The 17167-nt window shown below is 38.3% G+C and overlaps 1 protein-coding gene across 7 annotated transcripts in view; it reads right to left on the bottom strand.

The window, feature by feature from the left end:
- NR2C1 (nuclear receptor subfamily 2 group C member 1) overlaps positions 1–17167 on the bottom strand; it is a 57077-nt gene that overhangs the window by 18619 nt on the left and 21291 nt on the right. For 5 of the 7 annotated variants that reach the window (XM_075080627.1, XM_075080625.1, XM_075080631.1 and 2 more), the window contains 5 exons: positions 16791–16898; positions 8973–9203; positions 5534–5615; positions 2595–2774; positions 29–176 (listed from right to left, as the gene is read on the bottom strand). In XM_075080627.1, the coding sequence (XP_074936728.1) occupies positions 29–176; positions 2595–2774; positions 5534–5615; positions 8973–9203; positions 16791–16862 (713 nt within the window). In that variant the 5' untranslated portion in view covers positions 16863–16898. The remainder of the gene's footprint in view (positions 1–28; positions 177–2594; positions 2775–5533; positions 5616–8972; positions 9204–16790; positions 16899–17167) is intronic. The other 2 variants (XM_075080632.1, XM_075080630.1) reach the window with 1 other exon arrangement.

The following is a 17167-nucleotide window of genomic DNA, read 5'->3' as shown; positions in this document are numbered from 1 at the left end:
GAGCTGCTTCTGAGTAGAATCTACATACCTTGCTGTTTCATTGTCTGTTACAAAAGTTGGAGTTGCAGCTAATGGACTACGAAGATCTTTCCGAATGTAGATCTTTTCTGTAGAAGCTGCACAGTTTGAAGATTTTTCTCTTGACACTTCAATAGGTTTCCTCTCACACTGCACAGCTAACAAATCAATATGCAACTATTAAGTCACATCCCAAATTTCAGACTAAGAAATAATAATTTTTTCCCTCTCTTTATTTAATCTGCAGCTTTAATAATGATTCTGAAAATAACAACAACAAAATATCCCATAACCAATAAAATAACAACTTGGGTAAAGAACAACACGGTGATTTGATCTGTTCTTAATGAAATAATGTAGTAGTCAAAGTCTGAGACCAAACATACAGACATAAATTTTTCAGGTTAGAATTAAGGGAGAAATCCCCTTATTTTTAATGTGGATCTTTAAGTGGAGGCTTACAGCTTCTCCTTCTCTCAGTTTCACTCTCCCACGCTTTCAGTTCATTCCTAAAGGACATGGTAGCCTTTTCCATGGATTGTGGGTCTGGGTTGAACCAACACAAATTTATGCACTTAAAGAAGTTTCACAAGTTAGGTCATTAGACAATAAAGGGGGAAAGGGACATTCACAAAGTTCAGTTCAGACCACTTAAGATCTGGGAGACATCCTGACCTACAATCACTGACTTTACAGAAGCAGCAGATTTTCAATTAGAATAGCTCAGTGAAACTAGGTGGTATGAATCTGGGCTTTAGCTTACAAACACATCACCTTCCTTTGGATGGATTAGATAAAATTAAAATGAACCTTATAGTATTATACCCTACAGGGAACTCTCTAGCTTCATGGAATAAAGCGAAAAGAAACCAACTTACAGTTTGATTTTAGAAGTTTAAAAGGAAAATTTAATTTCTGGAAGAATAACATAACAGTAACTTAAGACTGTGTTACTGTAAAAATTAATAAAAGGTATTTACAAAATACAAATCTTTTAAAAATACACAGTAAGTTGTTCTTCCACAATTTTAAAGTGGTGCAAGTAATTTTATAGATTGGAATAAGATCCTGAAAGAGAGTCACAAACCAGGCCTATATGTATTTTAAAATACGCATCAAATCACCAGCCTGATAAGCACTAGCTACCAGCTAGCAGAACCTCTTTAATATTGTACTGGACATAGAAACTGTTTAAGCCTATAAAGAGAATCCTGAAAGTTCATTATTTCAAAATACAAAAGCAAATAGGAAAAGGAAACTAGTTTTTTTTTCAATTATACAGTTTTGGAAAATCTGTAACTAAAGAAAAAAAAATAAAAAGCTTTCAAGTTTGTGATGCTATTCGAATTTGTACATTGATAAGTATCATAAAAGCAAATGTCATAATATCATGAAGTATTGACAATGCCATTAAAACTAGCCCATAATGCACGAATGGTGCTATGACAGGGAGAGAGATGGAGGCAAATGTCTTTTATCTTCCTTCACTAACCCTGTGCTTGCTAGCTGGATCTGAGTTTGCTGAGAAAGGGCCAAGACTTCTTCAAGGGACAAATAACCCCACTGAAGGAGCTACAGTACAAGACGGTGCTAAGTTTTCTTTCTTCTCCCCACTCCACTGAGGAATGAGACTTCTTATGCCAAAACACCCCTCTGCTCCACTCAGTATTCCCCTACAACCCAGAGATCCTTTTCCTGTCTGCTGACCCCCAACGCCAGCGTTCTGTTCTGCTTGAAAAGTGTTCCGTGGAGGGGTGAAGTACTGCATTAGAGGGTAAAGATCCACTTTCACCACCCCAGCTTTTCCTCCCTTTCTCAATTCAATTCCTCTGAGCTGGAAAAGTGTTACTGGTTTCTGCTGGCAGAAGCAGGACTGTAAGGAGGGGAACATCCACAGAGGTTCAAGAGGGTCAGCAAAATAGAGCTGAATGGCAGACAGCAGAGCACAAGGCTAATACTGTGTGTATAGCAACAGCGTGGCAGTACTGGGGCTGAAGACTTCATCTATTGCTTGGTTTTCTGCATATTTAGTATTCTGATACTGCTGTGGTATTACAGTATCACTACACCCAATGTATGGAAATCTAAAAAAAGGAACTTGAAATTCATAGGAATACGTAAGAACTGATCTCTAGATCACTATGGATCTCTGCCTTGTGAGTAACTGTCTCTGCAGAGCTTTGCCAAGAGCAAACAGCAACTGCCAGCAACCTCAGCAGTGGAAAATGTGGCAAGAAGGTAGAAGCATTAAAAACGTTCAGTAGCTTCACTTACACATAGGAAAATTGAACTGCATACATAAAAACCGAACATGAAGACATGCTTGACATTTGCAACCTAAGAATAACTTTTCCCTCATGCAATGTGCTTATTAAGTTAATCAAGCAATATGTACACTTGAAAACATTTCAGACGTCTGATGCGCCAAACTTGCACAATTCTTTAAAGGAAGAAGATACAATTATTTAAAAATACAGAATCAAGATAACAACTTGTATTAATACAAAGCATATCTTTTGTAGCACAAACTTTAACATAGCTGCCAGCTACAATAATTTACACTTATTCAGACTTACAATCTTGTTTCATGCCAAACGCGATGCATCTCTGCAGCCTACAGTACTGACATCGATTCCGGTGGTGTTTGTTAATGACACAGTCTTTTGTTCCTCGGCACGAATAAACTAAATTCTTCCGTATACTCCTTTTGAAGAATCCTTTGCATCCCTCACAAGTTACTGCTCCATAGTGACGCCCTAGTTACAGAACAACATAAATCACAACATTAATTTTACACTGTAATTTTTTTTTAGAGTTTATATTTATTAAAAACAAAGTATTTGCTATTTTACCCAGAAAAAGAATACTTTTTCCCCCATAGATTACAAATCTTAAAATACATCATGGCTACAGAACAACATGAAGAAGCAGGTGAACCATTTTTCTAGTTCAAAGCATTTGAACAGGACAGATTTTATGAACAGGAAAGTTGCTTATTAATTTCTTGCTGAATCTGTTGACAGTGGTGTTAAAAAAAGCTAAGAAAAGAGGTTAGCAAGAACATAGAAGAAAACTTTTAATTTATACATTTTTTTAGTGATTTTTTTAAAAGTGTCCCTACAGTCAAGCCCTGTTATTGCTCATTACCAAATTAGCTGTCAAAACTGTATGCATTAAATCTAACGGATCCATGGAAAGCACAAACATGGCATTTGACAGCAGTAGGCAATCACTTCAAAGCTTTACTCTCATCTTTCATTTTCCTACAGAGTAATGGTACATCCTTAAGCTCTTTCAGTAAAACTTCAATGACAGAATAATCTAAAATAGCTAATTTTTTTAAAAGAAATCAGTTCTCCTGTGAATTTTCTAATATATACTACTAATATATAAAAATATCTAGGATATACTCTACAAAAAAGCCAAGTTTAAAAGCTATTTTTTAAAAGTATTGTTTTGATTCTGCAATAGCACAAAACACAAATATTACTAAAACGTACTGATTTTGATTCAGGCATGCTTGGCAATTCCAACAATTTTAATTCTATGATCCTGAAAAAAAATCTAAACCCGAAGATCACAGACAAACACACAAAAAGGCACCAAGGCTGCTCTTTAACCTAAGTAGGGCATATTTCTGCAATCTCAAATATGAACTAATGTATGGGAAAATACATTTTTAGGTTCTTTCCTTACTCCTCACAGACTTTTCAGATACATTAACCTTGCCAGCCTGAAGTTTCTAGAAATTCTGATAGGTTTTCTAGATTCCTTTATCACAACCACATTACCACACTATTAAAATATGACATTTATGAAAATTTATTTTATATTAAAAGAATATAATTAAAAGCAGTAACATTTTAACAGCAGCTGGATTGTGAATACTTAGTTTCCGTCCTGCAAAGTGCCTGGGCTGCTGCTTCACCTGCTCTTTGATGTAGCTTCTCGGACTTCAGCTTGGAGGTGATGGCAAAGCAGTTCGCTTGACACTGCTTGTCACACAGGAGGCTCCCCAGGACCTGCAGCTGCTCAGGGAAACATGGCACTCTGCGCAAATTCACTACCATTGCTTGACAACCCTTGGACAGGAGTAATATCTCCTGGGATCTCCAACCTCTCAAGGAAACCTCCAGCCTTCTACCGGGAGCCAGAGGAATCCTGCCAAGTGGAACAGACTAACCAGATCTTTGCCTTGTGTTTGGCAGAAATTTGAAATTTCCTTTGAGATGGGTGAAATCTGACGTGTATTTAGAGCTCTAGGAACTATAATTTTTATGCTAAACTTTGCTGCAGTAGAAAATTTTTTAATTTGTTTTTTCTTCTACACAGTTTGATCTACATCCTACTACTTCTCATGATGATATCTTAACATTAACAACTTCTTCCCCCTGGCACCCCATTTTTATACACTTTATTTCTATTGCTTTTCAAAAGGAGCATCTAACTGCAGCTGTCATATTTTGACATTACTGGAAGTCCATCACACAGACCTCGCTCTGACAAACCATAAGAATTTTCTGATGGAGCAACCATTTCCCTACATAGTCTAATTTTAGCGAAGTAAAGAGCAAAGATCAATGTCTCATCTCTTTCACGCTCCATTATCTTCTGTAACAAAGAAAGTGCAAAGAAAAAGGAGCTTTCAGCTAAAGCATGCTGAGGAAACAGCCCTTGTAGTTCTCTCTCTCTCTCCTTTCTGTTTTCTTTTTCAAATAATAAAAGACAAGACACCCTCTCAGTAATTCCACCTCTGACAGATCTGGAACACCTGATGGCAGGCACACATGCAAAGTGAATGTGGGAGACAGAGTTTGCCAGCACACTGCTCCTGCTATTCTTCCTTCTAGTCTCTTAATATCATTACACAAAATATAGTGCATGAAACATTTTTCTTTTCTTACCTTAGCACTCTACTTTGGTGGCAATATATGAATACACCATTCTTAAGCTGATTTTTTATTGGAACTATAATGCATTTTTACAATTTTAGCAATGGTTCTTCAAATAACTGTCCTGCATAAATCTTGCATTAGCTCTTTTTTCATATACTCCCTTGCCTACTGGTTTCATATTTAAAATAATGAATAGGTTTCTTATATATTTTAAGAGAACCTGTCAACAATAATAAAGTTCACCACATGGTCTTATTTTAAGGAAGAAAAAGCTCTCAACATTGTTGCTTAAGTAATTTTATCATCCAAATTTTTATAATAGAAAATAGAATTTATCAGCCTAAGAAAAAAAAGCAAAAATTATCCGGTAGAAAGCATTACATTTTTGATGTAAACCATCAATAAGTAAATCCACTCATGGACACTAGAGTAACATTTAATGTAATTCTCCACTGAAAGCGTAGCTTATCCTTATTGTTTGTGCGTGTGTGCGTGTATATATATATGTATATATACGTATATGCATGCAAACCGTTGTATAGCTTCAGAAGAATTTTAAACTGCTTTTACAAAATTGCACCGCCATAAAAAGAAAAAAAAAATAAAGAAAAAGTAAATACCTGATGCCTTGTCTCCACATACAACACACAGTTCAAATACTTTATTTAGGCCCTGTTCATTGGGAGAGTTGTCTGTTAAAATCTGGAAGAAAGTATGAAAGAATTTAATTTTTCTTTTTTACCATCAAGAAAGTTTAAAATCAATCTCACGCTTGTGGTTTTCCTCTAAGATAGGGGACCAAATCAACAAAGTATGAAGTGTTCTTGGCTATATTTTACAGTCTTCATAGACACAAAGGAGCTACCTGCCATGCCATTAAGCTCCTTTTCAGGATGGAACAAAAGTTTTACTTGTAATACCTCTAAAAAGACTTCAGGATTTCCTTTATTTAAATACTACCTCTGCAGAACTGATTGACATTTTGAAAAACAGTTTGCATCTGTATACACTTACCTTTAGTTCAGTTTTGGTTTTATATCCTACTGACTCATTCATAGCAGAAATGAGACTAGAGCATTAAACAGAAGGAACAAAACATCCCTTGTAAAGCCTACTATATTAAGATTTATTAACTTTTTTTTATAATACACATAAACGATGGACCAATAGAAAACATACTCTGGACACTGTCATTAACCATCAAGTGGTATAGTTTGGCTTTTGGTAACAGTTTGACACTATTACAGTATTCTTGCCTTGTCTCATTCCTTTATTTCTGGTACCTGTAAACTTCATCAGGCCCATAATATTAGAACCCCAGCACTACAGGGTAGGTGCTATAGCCTTCCATTTGATCTTTAAAAACTCTATCCCACTGCAACATAAACAAAGCATAGCAAAAAATTTAAAACAGGAACACATATGACCACAAGTAACAACAAAGATCAGCTTGACAATAATGCAAAGCGGAAACGAACGAATCATTCTTCCCATTAAAAAGAGTATGATTTAGAATTTTTAAGAGTTTCTAACTTCTACTGTGTCTTAATGTGAAGTCAGACTCTCTCATTCTTGCTTTGCATATTCAAAACAGGACCTCTGATAAAAAGAAAGATAACTTACTGAAAGAGAGAGTACCTTATCTTTTATGGAGAAAATGAAGAAATAACTTTTTCTTGAAAGTTTGTAAGCTAGTACAGGTGATATATATGGGAACATTTAACAATCATACTTCTTTCTAGTTAGCCTTTATTAACAACACCGTCTCAGAGATTCATCTATGTTTTCTTTTAATATCAGATATTCTTAAGAAAAATAGTATTGATGAGTAAAAGAATATTAAACTTTCATTCCTTCCTAACTTCTATTATTAACATTATGTATTTTAATTATATTATACAAAATATATATAAACAAATTCTAAGTCCTTCTGTAAATGAAACCTGCACTGAAATAGGAAGTTCCGCATGAGGAAGGACTACAGAATTTGGCCCACGAGGAGATAAAAATCCCAGTCTCGGAGAACTCATCAACTGACCTTGAACATGAAGAATAAAAAGATGAAGGAGAATCACTGAAGGTGAAACACATGGTGGGAAAAAGGACTTTGCCAAATGAGTCGAAGTAAAGATAAGAGACAACAAAGGAGAGGTGTTTTGCAGAGCAAATGAATGGGCATTTAAGCGAAGGTTACAAAAGAACAACAAAAAAAGGTGAAACTGCAGATAAAAATATAATTTAGGGGAAAAAATATGAAAGATCCCAAAGAGGATACAGTCGAACAACAAATGAATGGTACTCTGTGTTTCACCAGCTTTAAGTGGGGGAAAAATCTCTACCCATACATGTTAACTGACAACAGGAAAATCTGAAGTGACAGAATAGTCCATTGTCTCTCAAACTAACCTGTTTTGCCCAAACTGCAAAATCAGAACTGAAGCTTTTAATTTTTTGTCCAGACTGTCCCTATACCTGACTTTTGTCCTTTAAACCAGTGTGGCACACTTCTCATCTGTTTTATGCTTTTGCTACAGTTTAATTAAAACACAAAATGTATGATACTCCTAAACATGCTTAAATGCCTCTCAACAGGACTGACTTTTGTTACTGCTCCCGTATTCATGGCAACCAAATTCTTTGGAGCAAGGACCTTGGGTGTCTATTTGCAAAGATTTGTGAGTTTCAAAAACAATACGCAATATACAATGCAGAGAAATGTTTCAAGCTTGGACAACATGTGGGTAGTGAATCAGAGTAGCAGACTGGCTCTGAGAAGAGCATACACTAAAAAGATCAGGGGTCTTCTTTAGGGAAAGAGATTACTTGAAAGAGCATATGATAGTGACTTACAAAAACAATAGAATCTTTAATTGCTGTTTCTTATAGTGCAAGAGACACCTAATTAAATATTTCTCTCAGAAGATTAATTTAGCTACAGTATTCTTTGCACAACATACAATTATACTATGGGATATTATACAGACCAAAGCATATATGGTCTATATAAATAACAAAAAAGATTATTAAACTTTAGTGGCAGCTATTGAATGTGATGGTCTCACTGCACTCTCCAAATCAGGGGGTTGCTCTAAGCCATCAACTAATGGAAGTGAAAGGATATGCTCAGAAGGATCATTATTTACTTGTCTGGTTGTTATTGCCTTTCCTTAAGCACTTGCTTCTGACCATTGTTTAAGTTTAAGACACTAAGTGGGCTGTAGCTACGCTAATGTTGCTTCGCCTACCACTGATGTATTTGAACAGCAGCATAAATGTACATGGGTAAACAATATGCAATGACTACGCTTTAGCTGGAATACAGTAACCTCCTACTTCATGGTGAAGGAGCTCACATCTCCCAGGTCTTCTGTGCATGTTCTTCACGCCCTTCACATCAGTGCCATCCCATCCTTGTCATGTGAGGATATAGGGCAGACACCTTGGAAGTTGGAGGGTGAAGACTGAAGAAAGCAGCACATAAAATGTGCAGGGGAGTGAGGTGCACTAGGGACCAGATAAGGGAGCTACAACCCTGACTGGTTACAATCTCACATCTTTAGTGCTATTTTCACACCCCCACTGAGTGATGTACTTCCCTACTAAACAGTCTCAGAGAAACTACCTTGGAGTACAATTCACACAGGTGAACAGTAGTTAGAACAGTGTACGAAAAGGAAAACAAGCAGAAGGAAATTGTTCAGTGATAAAGACAAGGGAGAAAAGAGTATGTTTTCAACAATACATGAAAACAGATGGAGAGTCAATGAAGCAGAAATAAAGGACTGTTGGTACAGCAGGAACTGGAAATAACAATAGAAATAACAGTATTCTTTCTAATCTCATGAGCCAGGGTATAAATTCTAAAAGCAATAAATTTGCAAAAAAAAGTTTTGTTTATAATTTTTAAGTATCCATACTGAGTCCTAATGCAAGGGAAAGTATATTGTTAAAAAAAAAACACAACTCAAAAAAGGAGAACCCAGACAGACATATTTGGAAATAAAACATCTCTTCTTATCCCATTTGAACCAAAATTATGAAATAAAGTGGATTATCTACCTGGATGTGTTGTGCAGATATATCAGGGGATGCAAAAAACAGTTGGTTGACACCTGCAGCGTCTGGAGTTGCCAGGATAACTTTTCCTGGAGTGGAATCTTGTCTGGCAAGGATCACCTTGCTTGGGGTAGAGCCATCATGATTTGTTAAGATGAACTGCTTGCCTGCTGAGCTCTGATCAAGTGCTGTAACAATCTGAATCTTCTGGCCCGTCTGCTGATCTGTGACAATCTAATAATACATTTATCTCAAATTGTGGTATGTTAATTTAAGTTCACCTTTATGGCCCAATCCGGGCACTTGAAGAAAACGGGAATTTTGCCTTTGACATTTGTGAAGCAGCAGGATCGTCTTCTGCTCTGTCACACAAGAGTGAAGTAAACTCAGGTGAAACCTTAGATTTTCACTGTATTTGAAACACACTTCGATCAAGGGTGTTTGAAGTCAAAACTTGCATTCACACTCAAGTTTCACAAATGGCCTGTGCGTTTAGAACACTACCAAAACCCCTGACAAATTCTAGCATCCAGAATTCGATGTATCTCAGCCCTAGCACCCATCAGGTTATGAGAAATCTTAACTCTTGAATTCACTGCATACCACATGAAGTGCTTAGCACCTCCCAGATTTGGCTGCTTAACAAGAAGCTTCTTAAAAACACAAATGTGGTCTTCCAAGTGAAAAAATGTAAGCATCAAGCAGAAAGAAAAGCAATCATCTTGTTGTGCCTATATATATATTTTAGGCTTCTTTTTTTTTCTTGTCTTTTCATATATGTTTCTAAATAAAATAAAACAGAATTTTTTAAGAGGAAAAATTTACTTTCATGGATCATTTCATAATCAAGAACAGACCTACAGACTGTTTGTTACCATTTTATCCCTATTTTCAAGTACAGATGTAGTAGAACTTTATTCAATAATCCTCCAGTAAACTCAATTTTTGCCAGCTTTGTCAGAAGATTATAATCCTCAGAGAAAATAATCAAGATTCCATAATTCTCCTACTATAAATCTCACTTTTAGTGACTTTCTGCCTTTCTCCATCAAAATGCCTTTACAGAAACCTGCCTGGTTTATTCTGGAGACTAAGGAGAACCATCCTACAAAGACTGTTTCCTGTACACTATTTCTGAACTCCAGATCAATAAATTAGCTTCAACCAAGCATTCATGTCCATCTATCCATTCCTAACATTTATACGGTCCTTTTTACTGATGAAACAATTTAATTCATGGCCTAACATTTATAACTAGTTTCATGTAATTAGGGCAGCAATATTAATTATGTTTTCTAGGTGGAGAACAGGGGCACAAAGAAACAGAATGAGGCATAATTTCACAGAAGTCTTTATAAACTTTGCTACTGCACCTTCACAACTACCTTATTACTTTCTCTAAATGTTCAACATACTTAAATGTTTCAAAAAGCCTGTGTATAGCTTATATTTTAAAAAGATAAGCAGCGAGAGATATAAATTATTGGGTACTTAATTCCAGCAGTTATAAATCAATATTGCCATTTTCAAATATACAGAATTTATGAGTTTCAAAATATACAGAAGTGATCTGGTCTCTTCAGGTGGCCTTTTACTATTAACATTTTAATGGCTAAAATTCCAAATTTTTTCTCTGCAAAACACAGCTAAAGCTTATTTAAGAGAGAAGTCCAGGTAAAAGATGATAAAATTCCAGAAGCTAAAGATGTAAGAAAAGAAAGTAAATTATAATGAGATTTGGGATGTAGGGTAGGAAGACAATGCAAAACCCCTACAGTAGTTATGAACACAATTAATACAGGGTTTTCCATTCAGTTCTCAAATATCCACGTCTGGGAGCATAAATGACTATAGCAGTCCCTTATTTCTCCTTTCTATTCCTTCATGTTGGTTCTATATTCTTTAGAAGGCAAACTTTCTTGCTATTTTAATTCTCTTTGCTTAACTGCCTCCTTCCACTCCATTTTTCTTCATTTTACAATCTTTATTTCTCCTGTGTCATTTCTGGCTATTGTCAAAGTAGCTGATGTTCGCTTCCCCTTCTCTCCAAACACATCTGCTTTATCAGGATTAGAAGAAATCCAATGCATGTTATCCTCAACAGGGTACCTACCTGTACAAAAGCCTAACACAGAATACAGTGCTGTTTCTTGAATTTCCAGACCTGTTCTTTGTCTGATCTAAAATCTGTCTCCCTATCAAAACTTAAAAGTGCAACTATGTGTACATCAAAAAAGGCATATACTTCATCCTGTTAGGTTTATACAAAGTATATTGTAAAACTAACTCAAAAACCAGCATGTCCCGAATGGTGAAGATACAAATTTGAACTGAAGTTGAAACTATTTTTTTGGATGTATCTTACCATAGAAAATATAAAAATTATCTTTTTTCTACTGTAGTGCAGCTCCATAATTTTAAGAAGGTATGCATTTGTAGATAAATATGGCAGGACAGTAGGCAGAAGAACCATTGCCACCTCACACAAATCACTTCACCTCCTATTTAACAAATAGTGTCTCAATTCTTCAAATGGCTTCCTGCAGTTCTAGGAGGATGCTCATTTAGTTTTCACTACGTGATACAGTAGGTATAGTGTTACGTTAATATCCATACGAAGCTATTCAATCTGCACAAATGGTTTCTGCAGCTGTCAAGCATTTGACAACTGAGAAGAGGCATAAGAGAAAGCAGTTTAAACTATTAAGCACAGTCTGTCTGCAGCTGACCTCTTATAGCCATATACCTGCAAAAACTCCACCTAAATCGCAATGGGACTCTGAGAAGTGAAGCAGTCCACCAAAGTATAACAATGTGCAGGACCTAAATGTTGAGATAAGAGGAAAAAAAATCAGAGGGAAAAAGACAACCACTTATCTTCTCAAAGGAATCCATCAGGGCTCAGTGACAACATTTTATGTTTCTTAATAATCCAAAACTCAATGTCACTAAAGGTATCATGTTAATAAAACAGGAATATATTAATTCAGGATTCTCTGCTTAAAAAAATACCCTCTCCAGGAAGGCCCTGCAGAGGGACCTGGACAGGCTGGATCGATGGGACAAGGCCAACTGTATGGGGTTTAACAAGGCCAAGTGCTGGGTCCTGCACTTGGGTCACACCAACCCCAGGCAATGCTACAGGCTTGGGGAGGAGTGGCTGGAGAGCTGCCTGGAGGAAAAGGATCTGGGGGTATTGGTTGACAGGCGGCTGAACATGAGGCAGCAGTGTGCCCAGGTGGCCAAGAAGGCCAACGGCGTCCTGACTTATATCAGGAACAGTGTGGCCAGCAGGAGCAGGGAAGTGATAGTGCCCCTGTACTTGGCACTGGTGAGCCGCACCTCGAGTACTGTGTGCAGTTTTAGGCCCCTCACTGCAAGAAGGACATTGAGTTGCTGGAGCGTGTCCAAAAAAGGGCAACAAAGCTGGTGAAGGGTCGGGAGAGCAAGTCTTGAGAGGAGAGCTTGAAGGAACTGGGGTTGTTTAGCCTGCAGAGGAGGAGGCTGAGGGGAGACCTTATAGCTCCCTACAACTACCTGAAAGGAGGTTGTAGTGAGGTGGGGGTCGGTCTCTTCTCCCAGGTCACTAGCGATAGAACGAGAGGAAATGATTTTAAGCTGCATCAGGGGTGGTTTAGATTGGATATTAGGAAAAAAGTCTTTACTGAAAGAGTGGTCAGACATTGGAACAGGCTGCCCAGGGAGGTGGTGGAGTCTCCATCCCTGGAGGTATTTAAAAGAAGGGTAGATGTGGTGCTTGAGGATATGGTTTAGTGGTGGACTTGGCAGTGATAGGTTAGTGGTTGAACTCGATGATCTTAAGGGTCTTTTCCAACCTTAACGATTCTGTGATTCTATGATTTTGAGTTTGTATTTTCAAACAATATTTTTTCCCTTATTTTATTATTGTTAAATGAACAGAAATAGTTATTTGAAATCTTGAAATACAAACTCCTGAGTAAAAAGTTATTTAAAATGTTCATTAGTCACCCTTTTTAGGGAACGCTAACATTTCTCTAGGATAAAAGTTGCATGTCACAATTTTTGTTAAACAGATATTTCTGTTCAAAACCAGCTCTGTTTTAAAGAGGTGGATTAGTTCTCTGTATTTAGACACTTCTTTTTTTCCCCCCTAAAATAGGAACACAGGATCATTGAGGTATTTAATATATTGAAGTGATGCTCAAATAGAAGTCAAAACTTGTTAATGGACAAGACTTAAAAGCAATAAAGGAAAATTCTACCCTCCATTATTATCAGGGTGCTTAAATGAAGTACATAGAATCATAGAATTATTATGGTTGGAAAAGACCTCTAGGATCATTAAGTCCAGCTGTCAGGCCAACACCACCATGCCTCCTAAACCATGCCCTGAAGTGCCACATCTACATGTTTTTTGAACAGCTCCAGGGATGGAGACTCCACCACCTCCCTGGGCAGCCTGTTCCAATGTCTGACCACTCTTTCAGTAAAGACTTTTTTCCTAATATCCAATCTAAACCACCCCTGATGCAGCTTAAAATCATTTCCTCTCGTTCTATCGCTAGTGACCTGGGAGAAGAGACCGACCCCCACCTCACTACAACCTCCTTTCAGGTAGTTGTAGGGAGCTATAAGGTCTCCCCTCAGCCTCCTCCTCTGCAGGCTAAACAACCCCAGTTCCTTCAAGCTCTCCTCTCAAGACTTGCTCTCCCGACCCTTCACCAGCTTTGTTGCCCTTTTTTGGACACGCTCCAGCAACTCAATGTCCTTCTTGCAGTGAGGGGCCTAAAACTGCACACAGTACTCGAGGTGCGGCTCACCAGTGCCAAGTACAGGGGCACTATCACTTCCCTGCTCCTGCTGGCCACACTGTTCCTGATATAAGTCAGGACGCCGTTGGCCTTCTTGGCCACCTGGGCACACTGCTGCCTCATGTTCAGCCGCCTGTCAACCAATACCCCCAGATCCTTTTCCTCCAGGCAGCTCTCCAGCCACTCCTCCCCAAGCCTGTAGCATTGCCTGGGGTTGGTGTGACCCAAGTGCAGGACCCAGCACTTGGCCTTGTTAAACCCCATACAGCTGGCCTTGTCCCATCGATCCAGCCTGTCCAGGTCCCTCTGTAGGGCCTTCCTGCCCTCCAGCAGATCAACACTTCCACTCAGCTTGGTGTCATCTGCAAACTTACTGAGGGTGCACTCAAGCCCCTCATCCAGATCATCAATGAAAGTATTGAACAGGACTGCCCCCAACACTGAGCCCTGGGGAACACCACTCGTGACTGGCCGCCAACTGGATTTGACTCCATTCACTACTACTCTCTGGGCTCGGCTGTCCAGCCAGTTTTAAACCCAGTGCAGAGTGCACTTGTCCAAGCCGTGAGCAGCCAGCTTCTCCAGGAGAATGCTGTGGGAGACAGTGTCAAAGGCCTTACTAAAGTCCAAGTAGACAACATCCACAGTCTTCCTCTCATCCACTAAGCAGGTCACCTTATCGCAGAAGGAGACCAGGTTAGTGAGGCAGGACCTCCCTTTCATAAACCCATGCTGGCTGGTTAAATGAATCAATTTAACATTTATTTTGAACATTTCACTGAGATGCGTATGTTCCTACATACTACTTCACTCTTCACATAAATTCTGCTTTGAGGAAAGTTTTCATTAGTAAGTTTTATCTAATTTATTATTGATATTGGTGACATGTTTGTAGATGCCTGTTGCAGGAAGGATGCCATTTGACTGAATGTTGTTCCACACATCTCAAGAGACAACCACCGCCCCAAAGCGCTTACCATCCATTTTGAAGCAAGAATCAATGAGCATGGTGAAAAAAGACAAGGGACAAAGTAGCTGGGTTAGAAACAAGTGATCTTCCAGCTACATGAGATGATGAAACACTATATACAGGTCCTGGTACCTAGAAATATAGTTCTTCTATGTTCATCATATTTGCAGTAATTACAGTGCCTAAGCAAAAGTAGTTCTCCCCCTGCAAAAAAAGGTGACAGACAAGGGTTAGAAGTCTGCCACTGGCTGTGAACCAACAGAACTGTCCTGATGTTTAAAAATAAAGGCTCATGGGTTTATATGTTGTCATCCCACTTTCAGACTCTAATCCTGAAATTACATATACAGGGACATTATAGCATACAGGTATTGACAATGAAAACAGAGGATATAGAGATGGTGGTTAATTGATTAACAAAAATTAGTTAATAAAAAGTACAGCTGTACACAAAGCATAGAAAAGGAGTGGAGGTAGCTGAAAGAATAAGGATCTACTGGATAGATAAGACCAGTACCATGACTAGAGCACAGGTAGAGGGTGATAAAACAAAACAAAAGATCATGTATGGGGGGTGGTTATGAAGAGTCTTGGAAGGTTGAAAGCTTGAATGCAATGCACTGAAACAGGAAAAAAACAGTGGAAAATACTGAAGGGTGAAGCCAGCAAAAGAAAAAACAGCCAAGGTTATACTGGTAGCTGGCTCACTTAAATGAAAGTGTGCTTGTATGCAACAACATATATCTGAGAATATTTTAAATTTTTTTCTGCAGTTTATATTTTTCTCTAGGATTAAATTTAAAAATAAAACATTTGCAAGGACTTGCATTGACTTTTAAGGGATAAAATATAAAATTATATTCCCCAAATCCTCCTAATCTCAATATACACACACATCTATGTTGATTTAACTACCCATATTGCCAAAAACTTCCTACCCTCACTTGAATTGGACCTTATTACTTGGCCAGCCTATGAATTAGCATACCAGGACATATAACATTGGCTGGGACAACCAAAAACCAGTATCATTCTCTGACACTAGGTTGCCTTGCACTTTTTCATTACTTATATCAACACCCTGGCAGCCAAGAGGGCCAACCATGTCCTGGGGTGCACCAGGCACTGTATTGCAGCCAGTCGACGGAGGGGATTGCCCCGCTCTGCTCTGCGCTGGTGCAGCCTCAACTCAAGTACTGTGTGCAGTTTTGGGCGCCACAGTATATTAAGGATACAAAGCTACTAGAGTGTCCAGAGGAGGGCCACGAAGTTGGTGACGGGTTTAGAGGGAAGCTGTGTATAAGGAGCGGCTAAAGTAATTTGGTTTGTTCAGCCTAGAGGAGACTGAGGGCAGACCTCATCATGGTCTACAGCTTCCTCACAAGTGGAGGAGGAGGGGCACGTGCTGATCTCTTCTCTTTGGTGACCAATGATAGGACCCAAGGGAAGGGCAGGAAGATGTGCTACGGGAGGCTTAGGCTGGATATTAAGAAAAGGTTCTTCACCCAGAGGGTGATGGAGCACTGGAACAGGCTCCCCAAGGAGGCAGTCATGGCACCAAGCCTGACGCTATTCAAGAAGCACTTGGGTAACACCCTCAGGCACATGGTGTGAATTTTGGGGCTGTCCTGTGCAGGGACAGGAAATGGACTCGATGATCCCTGTGGGTCCCTTCCAACTCAGGACATTCTACGATTCTATACAATGCAGTATCTCCCTCCCTTCCTGCTCCAAAATATGGAAATGTTCCAACAACTCCGTTGAATTACAAAATCTAAAAATTATTCAGCTTTTGAAGAGCAATGTCATTACAGTATTGGGAAAAAGTCTTTTTCTGTTCAGTGGCTATGATCTTTTGTAAATTTTAAAATTCTTAGGAGAAAAAAGAAGCCTTGGAATGATGCTTTATTCGTGTTTATATAGAAATGGTCTCTGCCACGCAGGGCTGAATATTTACATTCAAGCAAATAATATGATACAACTAAAAAGAACCATATGTGAAAAGTGGCAGAAATAACAGTTCGTCTCTGCTTTTAAAATATATCAGATGAAGCATACCTGTATACGTTGTGGTAAAGAGAGACGTGAATCTGAAGGAACAATCTGTATTCGTTGTGCTGCCCCATCCATTAGTGTTTGTGTAACAGCTCCCTGGGGACGGGTAATCTAGAAAAAAAGAAACAAATGTAATGGATTGACAATTGATATACTACCTTAAGGATGGATACACAACCTTAATGGATGAAACCTTAAGGCTTCACCAACTTCTGATTTCTCTGCACAAGGCAATGGGAAGTTTGACACTCTTACTGTATAAGGAACCCAACTGCTTGTAATCTAATTTAATAGCTTAATTTTGCTAGTTAGAGATTTCTGTTTCACTGTTTTAAACCCATTCTGAAATACCTTCCAATTTGAAATTTAGACACATATCA

Source organism: Phalacrocorax aristotelis, chromosome 1 (genome assembly GCF_949628215.1).
Source record: "Phalacrocorax aristotelis chromosome 1, bGulAri2.1, whole genome shotgun sequence".
In the NCBI taxonomy this organism is placed as follows: domain Eukaryota; kingdom Metazoa; phylum Chordata; class Aves; order Suliformes; family Phalacrocoracidae; genus Phalacrocorax; species Phalacrocorax aristotelis.
The sequence above is the reverse complement of the archived record's forward strand: the minus strand, read 5'-3'. Positions and strand labels throughout refer to the sequence as shown.